The following is a 16621-nucleotide window of genomic DNA, read 5'->3' as shown; positions in this document are numbered from 1 at the left end:
TTACAAGAATGACCTTAGAAGTGGACAGTCTTGAACTTTCGACCCCGCTTGTTTCATGGATAAAATTTAAGTTTAACAAATTTTAACGTTTGGCCTTTTTTGCTCATGGGTCAAGCGGGGGACAAAAAGTCCAACACCGTTAATTTTCGAGGTCATTGGGTGTAATTTCCTAGTTGTATCCATAGTTCATTTTGGTTATACACATGAGCATTTAAGCTATGTCTTAATTTTATAGTTTATTTTTTGCACGTTTACTCTCTTTAGAACAACTTCAAATGTTCTGAAGTTTCATATGATTGATGTTGAGACATTTTCGTCTAAAGTTTACTTAAATTTAACAAATTTTGCCCTACTTCAGTCGTTTATGTTTGTACTTACTTTTGACTAACATCGATCCTATGTTATTCAAATAAGGTATCCCGTGAAATTTTTATGCCATAACTAGGAAGATAATTGTTCCATTATTTTTATTTTTTTTTAATAATAAGATGCAAAAGCTCATTCAAATTTGCATCATATTGGGCCAAATCAGTTCAGATTGTAGCCCACTAGCCCACCTCGTTGATTCTTAGTGGGCTGATTTTAATCAAACAGCTAGTTGTTAAGCCCAATCATTTTGCCAATATTAAGATTATATTCCTATGTCTGGTAGAATGATTGAGGTACGAGTAAGTTGACTCAAACATTACTATTACAAAAGTAATTAAAAAGGACAATGCCACAAGAAATGTTTAGTCTTAAATTAGCTAAAAGATTTATATATCTCTTGTACTGATTCTAAGTCAATCATAAACATTAGTTACATGTAGTCTAACATAAATAAATGACATCTCGATGCACGAAGCATTTCACGTTCGTGTAGATCTCTAAGGACCACACTCCCAAAAGGTGTAATGTAAATAGTTTACCCTAACGCAAACAAACATCATTGGTTCCACGGCTCGAACCTTATGACTTAGTAATACTGAAACAACTTTACCGAAGCTTCAAGATGATACTATATTTACAAGAAGATGGCACCTAACTACAAACAGGACACTTGATCAATCCATTTTCGTTACATTTTGGACATCGAATTCGATATCCATTAGTATCTTTACCTTGATCTATGATCTTGCAACATCCATGACAACTCAAACACAAAACAAATCTAATCCCACAACAACCATTACATGGAAATTTTGAAGAAATTAAAGGAATGTCATGTAATAGTTTCTTTAAAATCCCTTGTTCATGAAGTCCAACAACTTCATTAGCTCTACCAATGTCTCTACCTTTAATAAACAATCTTGGAGGGACAATTCTTCCTCCAAGAATCCTCCACAACTCCTCTCTATACTCCATGTGTATGGATACATCTCGTTCATAGTAGACAACACGAAAGCTTTCTAGTAGGAATCGAATCATGTTGCAATCCTCAAACGTCTTCCTTATCCCTCTTAGGCTCGTTGTGTAGAGAATGATTGTGTCTTTTCCTCCTGGTGGACACTTGTATTCGAAATCACACAAGAGTTTGTTTTCCTCCATAGTGTTTGATTCTTGAAAAAAATGATGAGTTTCATATTCACATGTAGTCTCTTGATGATCAACATCATTTGCAAGATCATCAAAGCTAATGTTTTGACAAAACATCTTATTGTCATGCTGTGTGTTTGTTGTTAGTTGACTTTGGAGATGTTTGGTTGGATGATTTACTTGGAAAACTAATGTTGGAAGGGATTTGATTTTCCTTAGAATTCCTCCATTGATGTTTTTCATCTCCTCTTTTCCTTTCTTTGTTTGTTTCTACAAAGAAAAGAGTTGAGTAACACTTTTGTCTACAACCAAATTTTGAAGGTATTAATGAAAGGGGGGTTGATAGGGACTTTGAAAAAGCAATGTACAAAAAAGGCTATTTGTTACTAACTTTTTGAACCTTTTAATGATGATAACTAAATTGACAAACATATGTAAGAAAAAAAAAAGAACATGTTCAAAAGTTGGTTTAAATTGACCACATCCATATGCCAAGGACTTATTAGTAATTTTACCAAGTACAAATGGCTGAGGTGGACCTCTATGATTGGTTCATGTGTAGATAATTTTACCATGAAGATCGGGACAATTCATCTGAATCAAGTGTTTTTGAAGTGGAAGGTAATATATATGTGAAAATTTACTACCATTTCGTCAAATTAGTACTAGATCTAAGCTCACAATTTTCAAGATTCAATGAGTATAGCGTCAAGAACCTTAGATGTCAAACGTAAAGTCCTAAAATCACATCCATATGGGGAGGACCTTTCAGTAATTTCACCTGCGTACAATGTCTAACATGGACCTTTATGATTGGTTTAAACCAAGGAAAGATGTAAAGTATAACCAACTAACTATTACGTTCATCCAAACCCACTATCTTTAGTTCAGACCTTATATATGTGTTAACAAGTTCATTAAACAAGTATAAATACTTGATTCAGAACCAAGTTAACCAAACTATCTCAGCATCCCAAACTTGAACTCATGTAATTCAAATCCTGAATTCACTATTAACTCAAGCATTTTGATGATTTTACCATTAAAAATGGGCGCATATCTAATTCTTCAACTGCATGTCTATTTGAACTCAATATATTTTTGACGTGAAGCATGGTATACATGCGAAAATTCACTAAAAAATTTATGTTAGATCTTCACCGATGATTCTTAAGTTATAATAAATTGAATCCTAAGAAACTTAAAGATTGGATTGATCATTATGTTAAAATTCTGAATCCGCCGCATGACAGACAAAGTAGAAGGTGTCAATGGGACCAAATTGGGTATAAGGGACAAGGTGTGCCACAAGCAATAATACAATCACAAGGGATGCAAAGCAATTTCTTTTTATCAGTTAGAAAGTTTGGAGGATATAAAACAATAATAGTGACTCAAACATCTTTTTGCTTGTTGAGCATGGCCTGTTCTCAATAAGTCAAAAAGCCATAATGCTAAACCCCTTATATGATGTTGATTTGACAAGTTAACTAGAAGCATAATCAATAGTTTCTTTTGGATATATTCTTCTCTTCTCATAAAGAAAACTAATTTATAGTGGGGCCACTTTAGTCTCAAAAACTACACAACCCCCCTCCAAACAAGCATCCAGTGGAATCTAGGTATCCACGACGTTGGAGTGATAAGAGCACAACACGTGATGTTTCAATAAGGGGAAAACACATCAATGATTCAAACTTTGGCGTGTGTTTTATGGTTTTCCACATGGTGTCAGGTACCCACATTAGGACCTTGACTAGTTGGGATTTGCACCACATAAGATAACTTAACAGAGTTTTGTTTTTTCATACATAAGACTCGAACTCGAGACCTCTGGTAAATGGAGGAGAGATCCTATCCATCCAGAAGCCTCTTATTCAGACTCTTAATAGTGCCACATAACCTCAAGGATGCAACATAAAACACTTCCTTCAGGCTTATTAGCAAAAGATAAGCAGTATCACTTGGGGACAAAGAAACACAGTTCTCTTGAGTTTCTGAGTAAACCAGTACTAATTAAGAGGTACAAGAAAAAGCCACAGAACACATAATACTTCACAAAATACAAGTACTACACATTAAGCAGAAACAGTTCTGGAGAACAGAACCATTATTTGTCACTAGGTTCTCGGACCACCTAGCTAGATGCTGATAAGGCCTGCGATTCGTCAAACAAACTGATGCTGAAGCTAAAAGTTATGCATGACAGTTGCTTATTCTTTTCATCCATCATCTTCATTGTCAGAGTGTATGATCCCTGAATTTTAAAAATAAAACATTTCAGTATGCTTAATGTTCGAGACTGAGGCGTAGTTGTTGTATGGTTAAAGGCAGCAGTGGAAGCTTTTCTTCCAATTTAAACAGGGAACACCAAACATAGACAACTAATCATGATACATATATCAGAATCTGAACAATCAATAAATATGAAGTAGATGCAATTGGAAAAGGCATCTTCATACAATATATTGGATGGTTTTTATCAACAAAAAAAATAAGTATTGCACTGACTTGAATGTGGTTTAATTTCTAGAAGGCTTCCTGCTGAAAATGATGAAGGGCAATAACAGAAGCAAAAAGGCAACAAAATCTACAAAAATGGCAAGCAAAATGACAACAAATCTAAAGGCTGAATTCCCTGTATTCCTCAAACTAGCTTTTTTTTTTCTTTTGAGATAACTTTACTCCGGAGGTCACGTATCAAGGTTGTAGGTTAGTAGGGCTAGCGTGCTGTTTTCCCTGGCAGGGGTATGGGTTGTTAGCGTTTGGAGTAGACTTAGCCTTATGTTGTTTACTGTGTTTCTCGCATCGCATTACTTTCTTGTTGATACTGTATCATTTGTTGATTATTCGCTATCGTTTGTTTTGGCTGGTATGTTGTATATATATTTCTCCTGTCTCTTAGATTTGTTGTTCTTGAGCTGAGGGTCTCCTGGAAACAGCCTCTCTATCTCTACGAGGTAGTGGCAAGGTCTGCGTACAATTTACCCTCCCCAGACCCCACCTAGTGGGATCTCACTGGGCATGTTGTTGTTGTTGTTGTTGTTGAGATAACTTTACTCCCCGAGGGCCATAGCGCACGATTCTTAACTTTTGGTGGATAATGCCCCCCCGATGGGTGTGGCCTCGTGGCCAACGAAGTGGGTTGAGAACCATGAAGTCTCAGGTTCAAATCTCTCAACAGAGACAAAAACCACTAGGTGATTTCTTCCTCTCTGTCCTGGCCTTAGTGGACAGAGTTACCTGGTACATATTGGAGGGAGGTGGGAGGTGGGAGGTGGCAGGTGGCAGGTGGTAGGTATCCCATCGGATTAATTGAGGTGCATAAAAGTTGGCCCCGACACCAAGGTAATTAAAAAAAAATTCCCACCCTGCCCTTCAACCTTTCTCCACTTAAATACCAAGATTTTGCTCGTCGCAAGGTCAAAACTATGACGTAGACTCAACTCACATCATCTGCTGCACTGTTTCCACAACACCAAAGCCCCAGGGCCCCATAGCTTTACATTATCCCAGAACTAGACCCCACTCCTTTCCCAAAGACGCACAGAGGATTAGGGTCTGAAGACTTGTAAGAACTAAGCAGCTCAAGAAATGGATAGATGATTATGTTGTTTTAAAATTTTTATGTAGAACGAAATTAGCAAGGGATTATAAAAAGGATAGATCAAAATTGAATCAGAAAGTTGACTCACAGGTGGAGTAAATCCAGGCAACTCTTGTGAGTGGGAAATGACGAAATCACCGGATGCTGGGCAAGATGTCTCTTTACAAAGATCGATGGTCTCTTGGTGGACATGAAAGAACAAATAGTTGACATCAATCACCAGCTTTCCTCCAGTGAGATTCTTACCTGCAAGGACAATTAATACTTCTAGTCAACAAATACTTTCTACCATATTTTTAAACTTCCATTTTCCTGTCCAGAAAGGGCACAGAAAAAATAGTATACTATGTCGGGGCCCATTGGTCATATGAAAACAAAAGCTACTTCTAAGGAATTGCAGAGACATTTACTCCACGAAAATGAAAAAATTCATAAATGGTCACTGATGCCCGTGCCTCAAGCAAGATCCTTAGATATAATGAACAAACCATAGGCTAGACAAAATTTCCCACCAAACAACAGATTGATAACACATAAATGTGATCAGTTCTCATCACAACAATGAGAGTTTTACTGCTTGCTCAAGATAAAAATAGAATATGGCAATACTATGCATGGGTGCGAAAATCCAATCAAGAAACAAGCATGCCGTTGCCTTGTACTTTAGTCTTTATAGCACAAGTTTAACTGTCTTAAGACTCTTAGGAGTTGGATTTATGATGGATACATCCTAAGATGGGTTGAACTTCAAAGTGTTACTTTGATAGAGCGAAAATAAGGAGAAATCTATTAATCCGGTTAATCTAGAAAACCTAGAAGTTTTGCGGGAAAACCATAAAAGCCAAAGACATATGAACCAAAATGTTAACTTAAGAAAAAGGAACCTTAAAGTTAACTGAATACTTGCTGAGGTAGTCAAACTGCTTACAAGAAAAAGACTCCTAAAAAAGCTGAGTCCTTAACAAACTGCAACCACTGATTCTTCTCAATCAGCAAATTAAAAATATAAGAGAACTCCTAAGAAAGCTGAGAAACAAACACCTAGATTGATAAAGTAGTAATGTAACAGCAACAGGGAGTTGCATTATGAAGCTTGGTAAGCTAATAAAAATAAAGAACCAAATGAAAATCAGATTTACTGTGGTATGATCAGCTTACCCTTGGGTTAAAAAACATGTGTCTTCATGTTGTTGATTGGCTGGATCAATAGAAACTCTATCCAAGCCTCTCCACCTTTTCTTTCCCTTTTTTTATTTTTTCTGCGCCTACTGAAGTTTCTTTTACATGCAACTCCCTAAGCACTGATTACATTCGGAGAACACTTCTGCTGCCTAGAGAATCCAATCAACCCCAGTATATTGGCTAAATGCGAGGATTGTGTTCTTTTTTCCCTCTCATTCTTCACAGAAAACTAGGATTAAATCCAAAACTTCTTTATCTTTCTCGTACAGTGTTTAATTATTGGAAATTCTCAGTTATAGCCTGTTTAACCAAGCTTCAAAAGACTGTTTATTTTGGGAAGTGCTTATTGTCACAAGTGTTTATTTTGGAGAAGTACTGTTGGAGAGTAACAATATGTGTATGGCTATAATTAATTTAAAAGCATTTTAGCCAATATTAGAGTATCAATTTGGGCTTTGCTAAAGCCCTTTTTCCCCTAAAAGCTTGGACAAACACCACGACACTCTAAAATAAGAACTTAAAAGAAACACTTTCAGCTACCCAAAAGCTTGGCCAAACAGCCTATTAGTCATCCATTGTATAATCGTCAAAATCCTACAAAAATAACTTTCTTCAAGACTATTTACTATTATGCCAAAAGTTCCAAAAGAATTATCTGTATCATATTCACAAATTTTTCGTTCTTGCTCATAAACTAGTGTATTCTTTGCTCTTCGAAGGAGCTTTGATTATGAATTCCCACAACCTCGCTGGAGATGTCTTTAGCCCTATGGTGACTTGATAAAGGGAGCACGAGGAAGGGATTTCATCTCAAATCAATTTCAAGGCCTATGTTCAGTAAGAGGGAAAATAACATGTTGAGTGCTATAGACAAGTGTACTCCACGTAAGTTCTTCTCCAGGAATATCATGAAATTGTGTTCCCTACTTTTATTACCTTCTCCAATTTTAAGTATATACAATACAATAATCTCAACCAAGCTAGGCATGACACCACTCAATTTCACACAAGCACAAATGCCCAATTGTAAGCAAGACATTCCAATCATTCAACACATTATATGAGATTAACCAATAAAACCGGCATATTATTTATAAGCAAGTGAACTAGTTTATCAAATTAAGTACTCAATCATCAAAGTTCACTAAAATCAACCTATTGTGTTTACGTGAATATAATAAAGGAGAAAATAAGGAAGAGATATGCATGTCATTCATTACCTGTGTCTGCAATAATACTGAATGTTGTTGTTCTACCTCCCTTAACAGGATAGGGTGTTATATTTATTTGACTGACCTTAACATCATAATTGGCCTTTTTATCTGCAAACCCAAAAAGCAATTCCATCAGCTGGCATATCATCAGATATATCTATAATAAACTTCCCTCAATGTTCCCCAAAAGAAATTTTTTCGCTCAATACCGTAGTAGAAGAAACGCTATAATGCTCAATTTCAGTGGAAAAGTTGTCTTCTAAATACAAAGATACCATATTTAACTATCAAAACTAATTTCATACTCCTCCCCCAGAGTTGGTGTTCTTTTTGCTTCACGAGAGTAAAAAAATACCACTCTTATAGCACAGAATGATTTTTGTGATCATTTAGAAGTATGAAAAAAAATCACTACCACTTATAGCACTTTCTTCAGGAAGTACAACTTATAGCTTATCATGTATAGTATGTAAATATCTAACAAATTTTATTTCCAAAAACAGAATGAATTTATAGCAAAAAAACTTGTACAAGCTTCCAACATCAGCAAAGGAGATAATTTCAACACGGTACAAGAACAATATCAGAGAAAAATCATCAACTGCAACAGAAACAAACACAATAAATCACCAAAAATCAGATAGCACAAAATACCCAAAATGGGTATCTACCAAACAGATTCATTCAACAAACAATCAAGAATGAAAAACGACCAAAAAAGAGACAATGGTCAAAAACACACTGAATATAACTTTTTCGCGAGTTTTACATCTCAATTATCAGCTGTTCCCTTTTTCTACTTGAACTACAACCATGTATGTAACAAAACACACCTAGTTGAGTAGACGGTGATAGTTCAGGCACGAAAAGGAAACAACTGATAATTGGCCTAACCAGCTTCGCTTCGAGGGGTGATAGTTCAGGTATAAAAAAGAAAACAACTCACAGTCAGGGCCTAAAACTGGTGAAAAAGTGATAGTTCATATGTGTTTTTGACCATTTGACTCTAAAAAAAAACCTAAACTTGTGCAAGCTTCCAACCTTAGCAAAGGAGATAATTTCGAGACGATACAAACACAATATCATAAAAAAAACAGTCAGCTGAAACAGAAACAAACACAACAAATCACCAAAAAATCAGAGAACACAAAATACTAAAAGTACAAAAAAAAAGGGAAAAAAATCACTAAAATTCAAAAACCCAAAATGGGTATCTACTAAATAGATAATCAAACAAAATCTGCATCAAAACCCAGCAAATTTCGGTTCGCATATTGTAAAGTCAACGAACCAATGGCTAAAAAAAACACTGCAATACTCGAAAAAATCACTAAATTTCAAAACCACATAATGGGTATCTACCAAACAGATAATCAAACAAAAGGGATCCAACAAAATCTGCATCAAAACCCCAAAAATAAACAAATTTCGGTTCGCATACTGTAGAGTCAAACAAAAAAAAAACTCACGGCAATACTCGAAAAAATCACTAAAATTCAAAAAACCCAAATGGGTATCTACCAAACAGATTCAACAAACAATCAAACAAAGCAATCCAACAAAATCTGCATTAAAACCCCAAAAAATCAAACAAATTTTGCATCGCATACTGTAAAGTAAAAAAAAAAAAAAAACTCACTGCAATACTCGAAATCGGTGGATTCAGCTGAAGTGAGTGGAGAGACAAGACATAGTAAGAAGAGAAGAGTGACGACGAGTTTCATAGCTGCCATTGCCATCGATTGAAGCAAAGCACAAAACGGAAGATATAATGAAGGAAACAGTTAAAATAAAAAAACACAAGTCTTCTAGTATTTATTACTGGACTTCCAATTATCATTCTAAAAATTACGGAGTTGATATTTATATCAAATCAATAAATTTATCAAAATTTATATTTTTTCGTTTATTTTTTAAATGTTTATCATTTATAAAGTAGATTTTAATCGTTTTTAACATATCAAGAAAAAAGAATCATAGTAGCAAAGTGTTTATATGAACTTTCACCTTATTAATAAAAATTCAATTCTTTATCTTTTAACGCTATAAGTTAATTAATATGAATATTATGATTAAATATTTATATTAATAAATTTTTATTAAGAAATATGCTTTAAAATGAACAAGTAAGAGTGAATGAATAGAGCACTTTCTTATATGTAATAGAAGTCGTTTAGTATGTGGAATAATTTTATTTCATGTTTAATTTAACGTGTCAACTGATTTTGAAATTATTTTATCCACTATTTATACTAATATATTAATATTTCATTTTTAAAAAAAGATAAAATACTTTGACATGATAATAAATTTGACTTTATTTAACGACTAAACACACTAATTCATCCTCGTTATTTTTCAAGAACACTCAATATTGATGTAACACATAAATTTTGAAGTCTTTTAAATAAGTCGGAGTACTATTTAATTGACACAATAAAATGAATTAAGGTATTTAGATACACATATTCAAAATCAAAATGATTATTTATCAATTAAAGCTAAATTCTATATCAATCGTCTTTGTTAATCTCATTCCGTTAATCAAACTGTTGGGTTTTAAAAGGTGTGAATGGAAAATGAAGAGTTGTGACTTTGATGAAAAGTTGCGACTTTGATGAAAAGTTGCGACTTTTATGAAAAATTGTGACTTTTATGAAAGGTGGTGACCTTTCCAAAAGATTGTGACTTTTCCAAAGGTTTGTGACCTTTCCGGTAAGGCACAATAAGAACCTTTTCACACTATCCTTTGTTTTCTATAAATTGAGAAATTTCCTCTCATTTTAAAAATAGAACGAATTTTTTGAACTTCTTCTTCTACTACTAAATCTAGTATTCTAAGTGTACTTTACTGCCGTTGAGTGGCTCGCTGACACCAGCGTTTTGAGTATCAATACACTAGTGATTGAGATCATTCTATCCTGGGAGGACATATTCCAAATTAAACCTCGGATACTAGAGGGGAATAATTTCCTTAAGGGGACACTGTGCATTCAGTGGGCTTGATCTTCTTTCTGTTTTTCCAGATTCTGGTATGTGTTACAAATTTTAGATTAGTAAATTAATTTATGTTCTTTTGTTCTTCACTGGTTCATTAAACTTTGGTAACTTCGTGTTTCTGTAAAGTTTGTTGGAATCAGTAAGATTCTTTAAACACAGATTGACAACAATTCTTCTTTAAGGGAAAAAAAAATCGTATATTTTATCTAATTTGTTTCTGATTCTAGTTTCTCTACTAGTTTTAATTTTCTAGTTGTGAAAATGTTTTTAAAGGATATTGTGTCTTATCAAGTTCTTCAAAGTTTTGTTCTAAGTATCTTGGGAATACAAGAGGAACAACACAAACAATCCTTATTAGTAATATCACGATGATTTGATATAAATATCGAATATGGATAAAATATTACTGGGGTGCTAGAGCAGACCAGAGAGGACTGTTTGGTGAGCAACGGGTGTGTATCAATATAACACCCAAAAAAATAGGGAAAATGAATATTATTTTCTTAGCTAGGTTGTATTACTAACTTTATAATAACCTATTTGTTTTATTGTTAGGTTAAATTAAATAGTTTTTGCTTTCGATTTAATTTTATTCAAATGTGACTCAAAATTGATGTTAAAGATTAATTATTTCAAGAGAATGAAATAATAAAATGAAGATGTTAATAGTAGAATTGAAGTAATATAGTAAAATTCGTAGTGTTTAATTTAATATATTATTTTAATTTGATATTATTTTATCTCACTATATAAATTATCATTTCATATAAAGAGTGAAGAAAATAGTCTTGACATAATACATATACATATACTCAAATTTGATTTTAATTAATAACTAAACATCTCAAATTATTTTTATTATGTCATATAAATACACGACTTTAATGTGACACGTATATTTTAGAGGTGTTTAAATAATTACTTTGTAAGTTAAAATATTCAACAGACGCATTGAAGATAATTCGAAAGCCCGATATACTTTCCTAAAATTAGAGTGATTACTTCAAGATTTAAATGTATATTTATCTATTATATTATTTCATCCCACTAATCAAACAATTCCTATTAATAATATTATGATTTGATATAAATATCGAATACCAAGAAAATTTTATTGAAATGTGTGACATTTGAACTGCTAATTAGGAAGCAGAGAGCAGACATAGAGGACTGGTAGGTGAGCAACGTGTATATGTAATTTAATAACATCCAACAAAATAGGGAAAAAACAAAAGATTCTTTTCTTAGCTAGGTGTGTTACTAAATTACAATAAAATATTTGTTTCATTATTGTAAGGTTAAGGGTTATCTAGCTCACATGAATTCATATTTTTTTAAAAAAATTATATATAGTGGTATTATATTTTTTAAAAAATATTTAAATATAAATGTGTGAATTTATACTCGAAGTATCATATAATGCAATGTTAATTGTGTACACCTCTCTAAGTGAGGTTAAAAATTTGAATCTCATATCTATTTATTTTTTATTTTTTAAAAAGGGTAACACCTCTTTAAATGGTTATTGATAGCATTTTATATGTATAGCTTTAATCTTTTAAAATTTTCAAGTCTGTCACATTAGAAATTCTAAAAAATAATAATATAGCACTGTAATTTTTTTGGCACGATATATATATAGGAATTAATTTTGGACCTATAATTCTAACAATTTTTAATGACACAATATATATACATAGGAATTAATTTTGGACCTATAATTCTAACAATTTTTAATGATAAGAACTTAAATATCGAACCGATCAAATTTATATCTTGAATCCAACTTTTTGTAATAGTTAGGGGTGTGCAAAAATCGAACCAACCAATAAACTGAACTGAAAAATGTTATTGGTTTAACATATTTTAATGATTTTATAAAAAAAAAACCCTTGGATATACTATAGCCCCAGGTGGCTAAGAACCGACATCGAGAATAATTTATTGCGTTATCGGTTCAGTTTCAATTTTTTAGTGTTGGGTAAACTGATAACCCATTAAGACGGTAGTAATTTACTACTTTATCTTTCATAAGTATTAAATATTAATAATTTAACATGACTAGACACTATATCAGTACTCGACATTACAATCTGCATAATTAAATATTATCTTTCTTGTTTTACTGTATCAAAGCATTTACAATTGATTTGTCTGTTTTAGTGTATCGCGCCAAATTATGAGAGATGGGAAAAGTTATATATTTATTTTATGTGCATCTTTTTATTGGGTAAATTTAAAACCGTACCATTAACGATAAAAAATCAATAAACTGAAAATCGATAAAAAAAATCTTATTGATTTAACTTATTTAAAAATCGGAAACCAATAAATCAAACCGATAATACATAAATCGAATTGAACCAACTGATGTACACCCCTAGTAACAATGCACCCATATCTCGAAATCTTGAATACACCTATGATTTTATTAATGTGTGACTCGAATTTTGGTGTTAAGATAAAATATTAAGGCTAATTATTTAAGAGAATGAAATAATAGTAGAAGATGTTAATTGTAGAATTAAAATATGGTAAAAATGAAGAAGTGCAATTAGAATGTAGTGTGATATTGAAGGATGGTTACTTAAGTGTGATAAACTTTATAATATAATTACAAGATAAAAAAAAAGATATGATAAATTAAAAAATGTTTTGATTTAATTAATATGAAATTAGAAAATTGGGAGGGAGTAACGAATTGATTATCAAATTTATTGAGAGAGATTGCATAAGAGTAATAAATATTTGGAGAGAAAATGATGAATTTTGTTTTACTTCTTAAAAATTGAATATAATTCAAGAGATATGAAAATATGTTAATCAATGAATTTCTAAATTTTAGCCCACTTAATAAATATCTTTAATAATTATCTTCTATATTAATTTTTAATTATCTAAAAAAAAGAACTACTTTTCCTTTTGGTCATAAATATGGTAATTACCATGATAAATAAATAATATTTAATATAATTTAATTTAATTTAATTCATACTCCCTCCGTTCCTTTTTATACATATAAAGAGAAAAAATTAAAACTAATTTTTTTTTGGCAATATGCAAAAAAGAAAAAAAAAAGAGTAGGGAGAAAAATGTCAATAAAATAATAAAAATACTTTGTTTATTCAGAATATAGAAACTTAACGCTGCTATTTTCCAATTCCAACTATAATATGGAATATAAAACCTATAATTTAATTTCTATAAAAAGGTACCTCAAACAAATTAATTCTTATTATACTCTGTTTTTTTCTCCCCTTTTCTTCAAAATCAACCAACAATGGCGCTTCAACAATCACCATCTCCGATTTCGTTTTCACTAGAAAATCACGATTCGATTTCGCGAAAGAGAAAATCACTGAGTAGTTTGGAAGAAGAAGGAGAAGTTGTGATTTCGAAACGAAATTTTAATTCGATCGATAATTTTGTCTCTGTGGAAGAAGAGAAGCTTGTTGAAGATGAGATTTCGAATATCGAAGAAGAAGGAAGACGAAGAAGATTTTGTGAAGACGATGAATTGCCTTCTATTGAGTTGAGCTTAAAAATGGCGGGATCTTCAAAAATCGAGATTTCAAATTCAAATTCGAATTCAAATACTATTTTCAAAAAATTCAATAACGGTATTCCAAAGGAATGGTTAAGTTTATAGACTTAGAAGCGGCGGAGTCAAAATTGTACATTGAGATTTAGAATAGTATTAGAGTGGGCGACATTCAAATATTCGTTTTTTGTTATTTTATTTTTACAATATAGTTTTTTTTATTGAAATATTAGAATGTTACAATTTGAATTCTTTTTATTAATATATATACTCTCTTTTTTTTTTTTTAAGTTAGAGCTATCACACTCGCTTTTATTTATTGTTAAAAGACCTTTATCATCATGATTAGGCGGGAATGCAAATTCTAAGTTGTTTGATTGCTTGTTTGTTTAATCATGTTTAATAGATATATCCTTTTTTTTTGTGCCCCAAAGTATCAATGTAAAAACATAGGTTGTTCTTGGATAAATCTCCGGGATGTCAAGAAAACATATGAATAGAATAGTACAAGTTTTTATTTAAATTATTATTCACTCTAACACGAGACTCGAGAGGTGTTTAGCACCTTCCTCTCGATTAACATAATTTCTTTTGTCTTTCAATATGTTAAGAAAATAAGTAATTGTGCTTGCCTGTATAGCCTCGAAATTACTTTACATAAAATAGAATTCAAACAAAAAATTAACCGTAGAAGAAACTATTTCTTTCAATGACATATTATTTTATCATACACAGTATAAATTTAGAAGAAGAAAGAAAATAATTAATCTACATTATACATAGAAAAAGAAAAAATACCAAAAGTTCCGCATTCGAGTCCTAAGAATGGTAATCGCCTTTGATAGAGAACATTTTTATCCTCAAGTTAGGACTTTTCGGCTCAAATTCGGATAAAATCCACAAAATAGCTACTTTTCAGTCCTTATAATAGAAAAATAGTCAGCGTTATAAAATTTTAAATTCCACAAGTTAAACTACATGATAATGTCTTAAAGTTTCATTCGTGAACTTGAAACCACATGACATTAACTATTTTTCAAAAGCAAGGCCGAATAGTGACAAGCAAATGCTATTTCACCTCAAATCCAGACTAATCGAGCTCAAAAGGGAATACAAGACCTTGAAATCGTCGGATTTTCCTAGAGTTTAACATGTGAACTTGAAACCCCATGACATTAACTATATTTTGAAAACAAGGTCAAAAAGTGGTTAGTAAATGCTATTTCACCTCAAATCCAGATTAATCGAGCCCAAAAGCAGATAGTGAACCTTAAGTAGATAACATAGAATTTGAATAGCACTTTATCCAATAGGTCTAGTTGCCAAAGGAACAACTTCAGCTAGAGGAGTAGATAGTGGTGATGGCAATGGAGAAGTTCTACAAATAGGACAAGTTGGATGTAACCTCAACCATGGATCAACACATTTCAAGTGAAACAAATGGCCACAATCTGGCAATTGCCTTAACATGTCACTATTCTTGTAATCACCTAAACATATTGAACAACAAGAACTCGCGGTTGAATCCTTGTGAATATTCTTATAAGTATCCGAATACAACAACTTTGGAAAACTCGATAGGGTTTCCTCATCAAGCCCTACGTCCACATCCACGTCCACGACCACAACCACATCGTTATTATTATTCCTATGTCTCCTTTGTGGTGGCTCCACCGTTGTTTGATGCCTCGTACAAAAATAGGACGTTAGGGTAATTGTTGTTATCAACAACAATATCCCTGCAGAGACTCCGATACCATATGCGAATCCACCAAAGTTTTGTGACCCGAGGAACCCGTCATCGGAGGAATTCGGATCCGGGGCAGAGGCTGTGGCATTCATGATGATCTTGAAGGTGTTGTTGTGTTTGTTGTTTTGGTTTTGGTTTTGGCCATGATGTTTTTAGAACAAAGAGAAATGGTCTAAAAGAGTTTGAAAGTCAACTATTTACATATTTTATGATAATAAAAGGGAATTTTGATTGGGGAGGGTATATTTGGACTTCAACTAATAATGAACTTTAAAAGTTATGTCAATGATGAAAAGATATATATAAAGCAAAAAAGTAAAGTGTATTTGAAGAGGCTTCTTGTGAATATATATATTGTATTTTTCGTAAGCTGTCATTTCTCGCTTGATATTCAATATTCGATATTTGCTTTGAGATTTGACTAATTTAAATTTACATCAGAGAATCTTATTGTCTAAGACGCTCAATGGCTAAATCAGAAATTTCACTAAAAATGTTTAAGATTTAATATTTATAGACAATAAGTAGTATTTAACTTACGTAACAATATGATTTTTCGAACGTCAAACTAATCATCCTTCGCTAGTTGTAGCTTCACCATGATGTTCTCCCTACTACCAAAGGTGGAGGCGGAATTCAAATATAAGGGGCTACTGAATTATAGAATAGCGTCATCAAATTTTAGTGATTGAATTCTGAATTTAATTTTTGAACTTATTTAATGAATTTCTAAATACAAATTTAGAATTTGGCCTAAGCCACGGGTTGAACCCGTAGGTAATCTTCCAATAAGACGACTTTATTTTTAAAAT

The 16621-nt window shown here is 32.2% G+C and overlaps 4 protein-coding genes across 4 annotated transcripts in view; all 4 read right to left on the bottom strand.

Annotated features, from left to right (window-relative positions):
• The window catches only part of LOC125845778 (protein WVD2-like 4), an 81379-nt gene extending 79556 nt beyond the window's left edge, over nucleotides 1–1823 (bottom strand). The window contains exon 1 of the mRNA XM_049525323.1: nucleotides 1810–1823. The gene's annotated coding sequence lies outside the window, so the exon portion shown is untranslated. The remainder of the gene's footprint in view (nucleotides 1–1809) is intronic.
• On the bottom strand, nucleotides 737–1803 carry LOC125845802 (uncharacterized protein At5g39865). Its single transcript, XM_049525330.1, has one exon. It carries the CDS (start codon nucleotides 1756–1758, stop codon nucleotides 1021–1023), a length of 738 nt encoding a protein of 245 aa, XP_049381287.1. The 5' UTR covers nucleotides 1759–1803; the 3' UTR covers nucleotides 737–1020.
• Nucleotides 1824–3426: 1603 nt separating the features above from the next.
• LOC125876436 (uncharacterized) lies at nucleotides 3427–9325 on the bottom strand. The gene is made up of 4 exons (XM_049557626.1): nucleotides 9158–9325; nucleotides 7525–7626; nucleotides 5211–5368; nucleotides 3427–3772 (listed from the first exon to the last, which is right to left on the bottom strand). Exons 1-4 carry the CDS (start codon nucleotides 9255–9257, stop codon nucleotides 3653–3655), a joined length of 480 nt encoding a protein of 159 aa, XP_049413583.1. The 5' UTR covers nucleotides 9258–9325; the 3' UTR covers nucleotides 3427–3652.
• Nucleotides 9326–14839: 5514 nt separating this feature from the next.
• Nucleotides 14840–15991, bottom strand: LOC125876428 (RING-H2 finger protein ATL70-like). The gene has a single exon (XM_049557615.1). The coding sequence runs from the start codon at nucleotides 15899–15901 to the stop codon at nucleotides 15362–15364; it is 540 nt and encodes a 179-aa protein (XP_049413572.1). The 5' UTR covers nucleotides 15902–15991; the 3' UTR covers nucleotides 14840–15361.
• Between the last annotated feature and the right edge of the window lie 630 nt (nucleotides 15992–16621).

The sequence above is a fragment of the Solanum stenotomum genome, chromosome 1, assembly GCF_019186545.1.
Source record: "Solanum stenotomum isolate F172 chromosome 1, ASM1918654v1, whole genome shotgun sequence".
NCBI lineage: Eukaryota > Viridiplantae > Streptophyta > Magnoliopsida > Solanales > Solanaceae > Solanum > Solanum stenotomum.
Note: the sequence above shows the minus strand (reverse complement) of the source record. Positions and strands in the feature narration are given on the sequence as shown.

Excerpts from the sequence above, each read along its gene's own strand:
- LOC125845802 (XM_049525330.1), bottom strand. The coding sequence starts at position 1,758 with ATGAAAAACATCAATGGAGGAATTCTAAGGAAAATCAAATCCCTTCCA.
- LOC125876436 (XM_049557626.1), bottom strand. The coding sequence starts at position 9,257 with ATGGCAATGGCAGCTATGAAACTCGTCGTCACTCTTCTCTTCTTACTA. Across the intron at positions 7,627-9,157 it reads CACCGATTTCGAGTATTGCA|ATAAAAAGGCCAATTATGAT; the intron begins GTGAGTTTTTTT and ends TTGGGTTTGCAG. Across the intron at positions 3,773-5,210 it reads TGCCTGGATTTACTCCACCT|GGATCATACACTCTGACAAT; the intron begins GTGAGTCAACTT and ends TTTAAAATTCAG.
- LOC125876428 (XM_049557615.1), bottom strand. The coding sequence starts at position 15,901 with ATGAATGCCACAGCCTCTGCCCCGGATCCGAATTCCTCCGATGACGGG.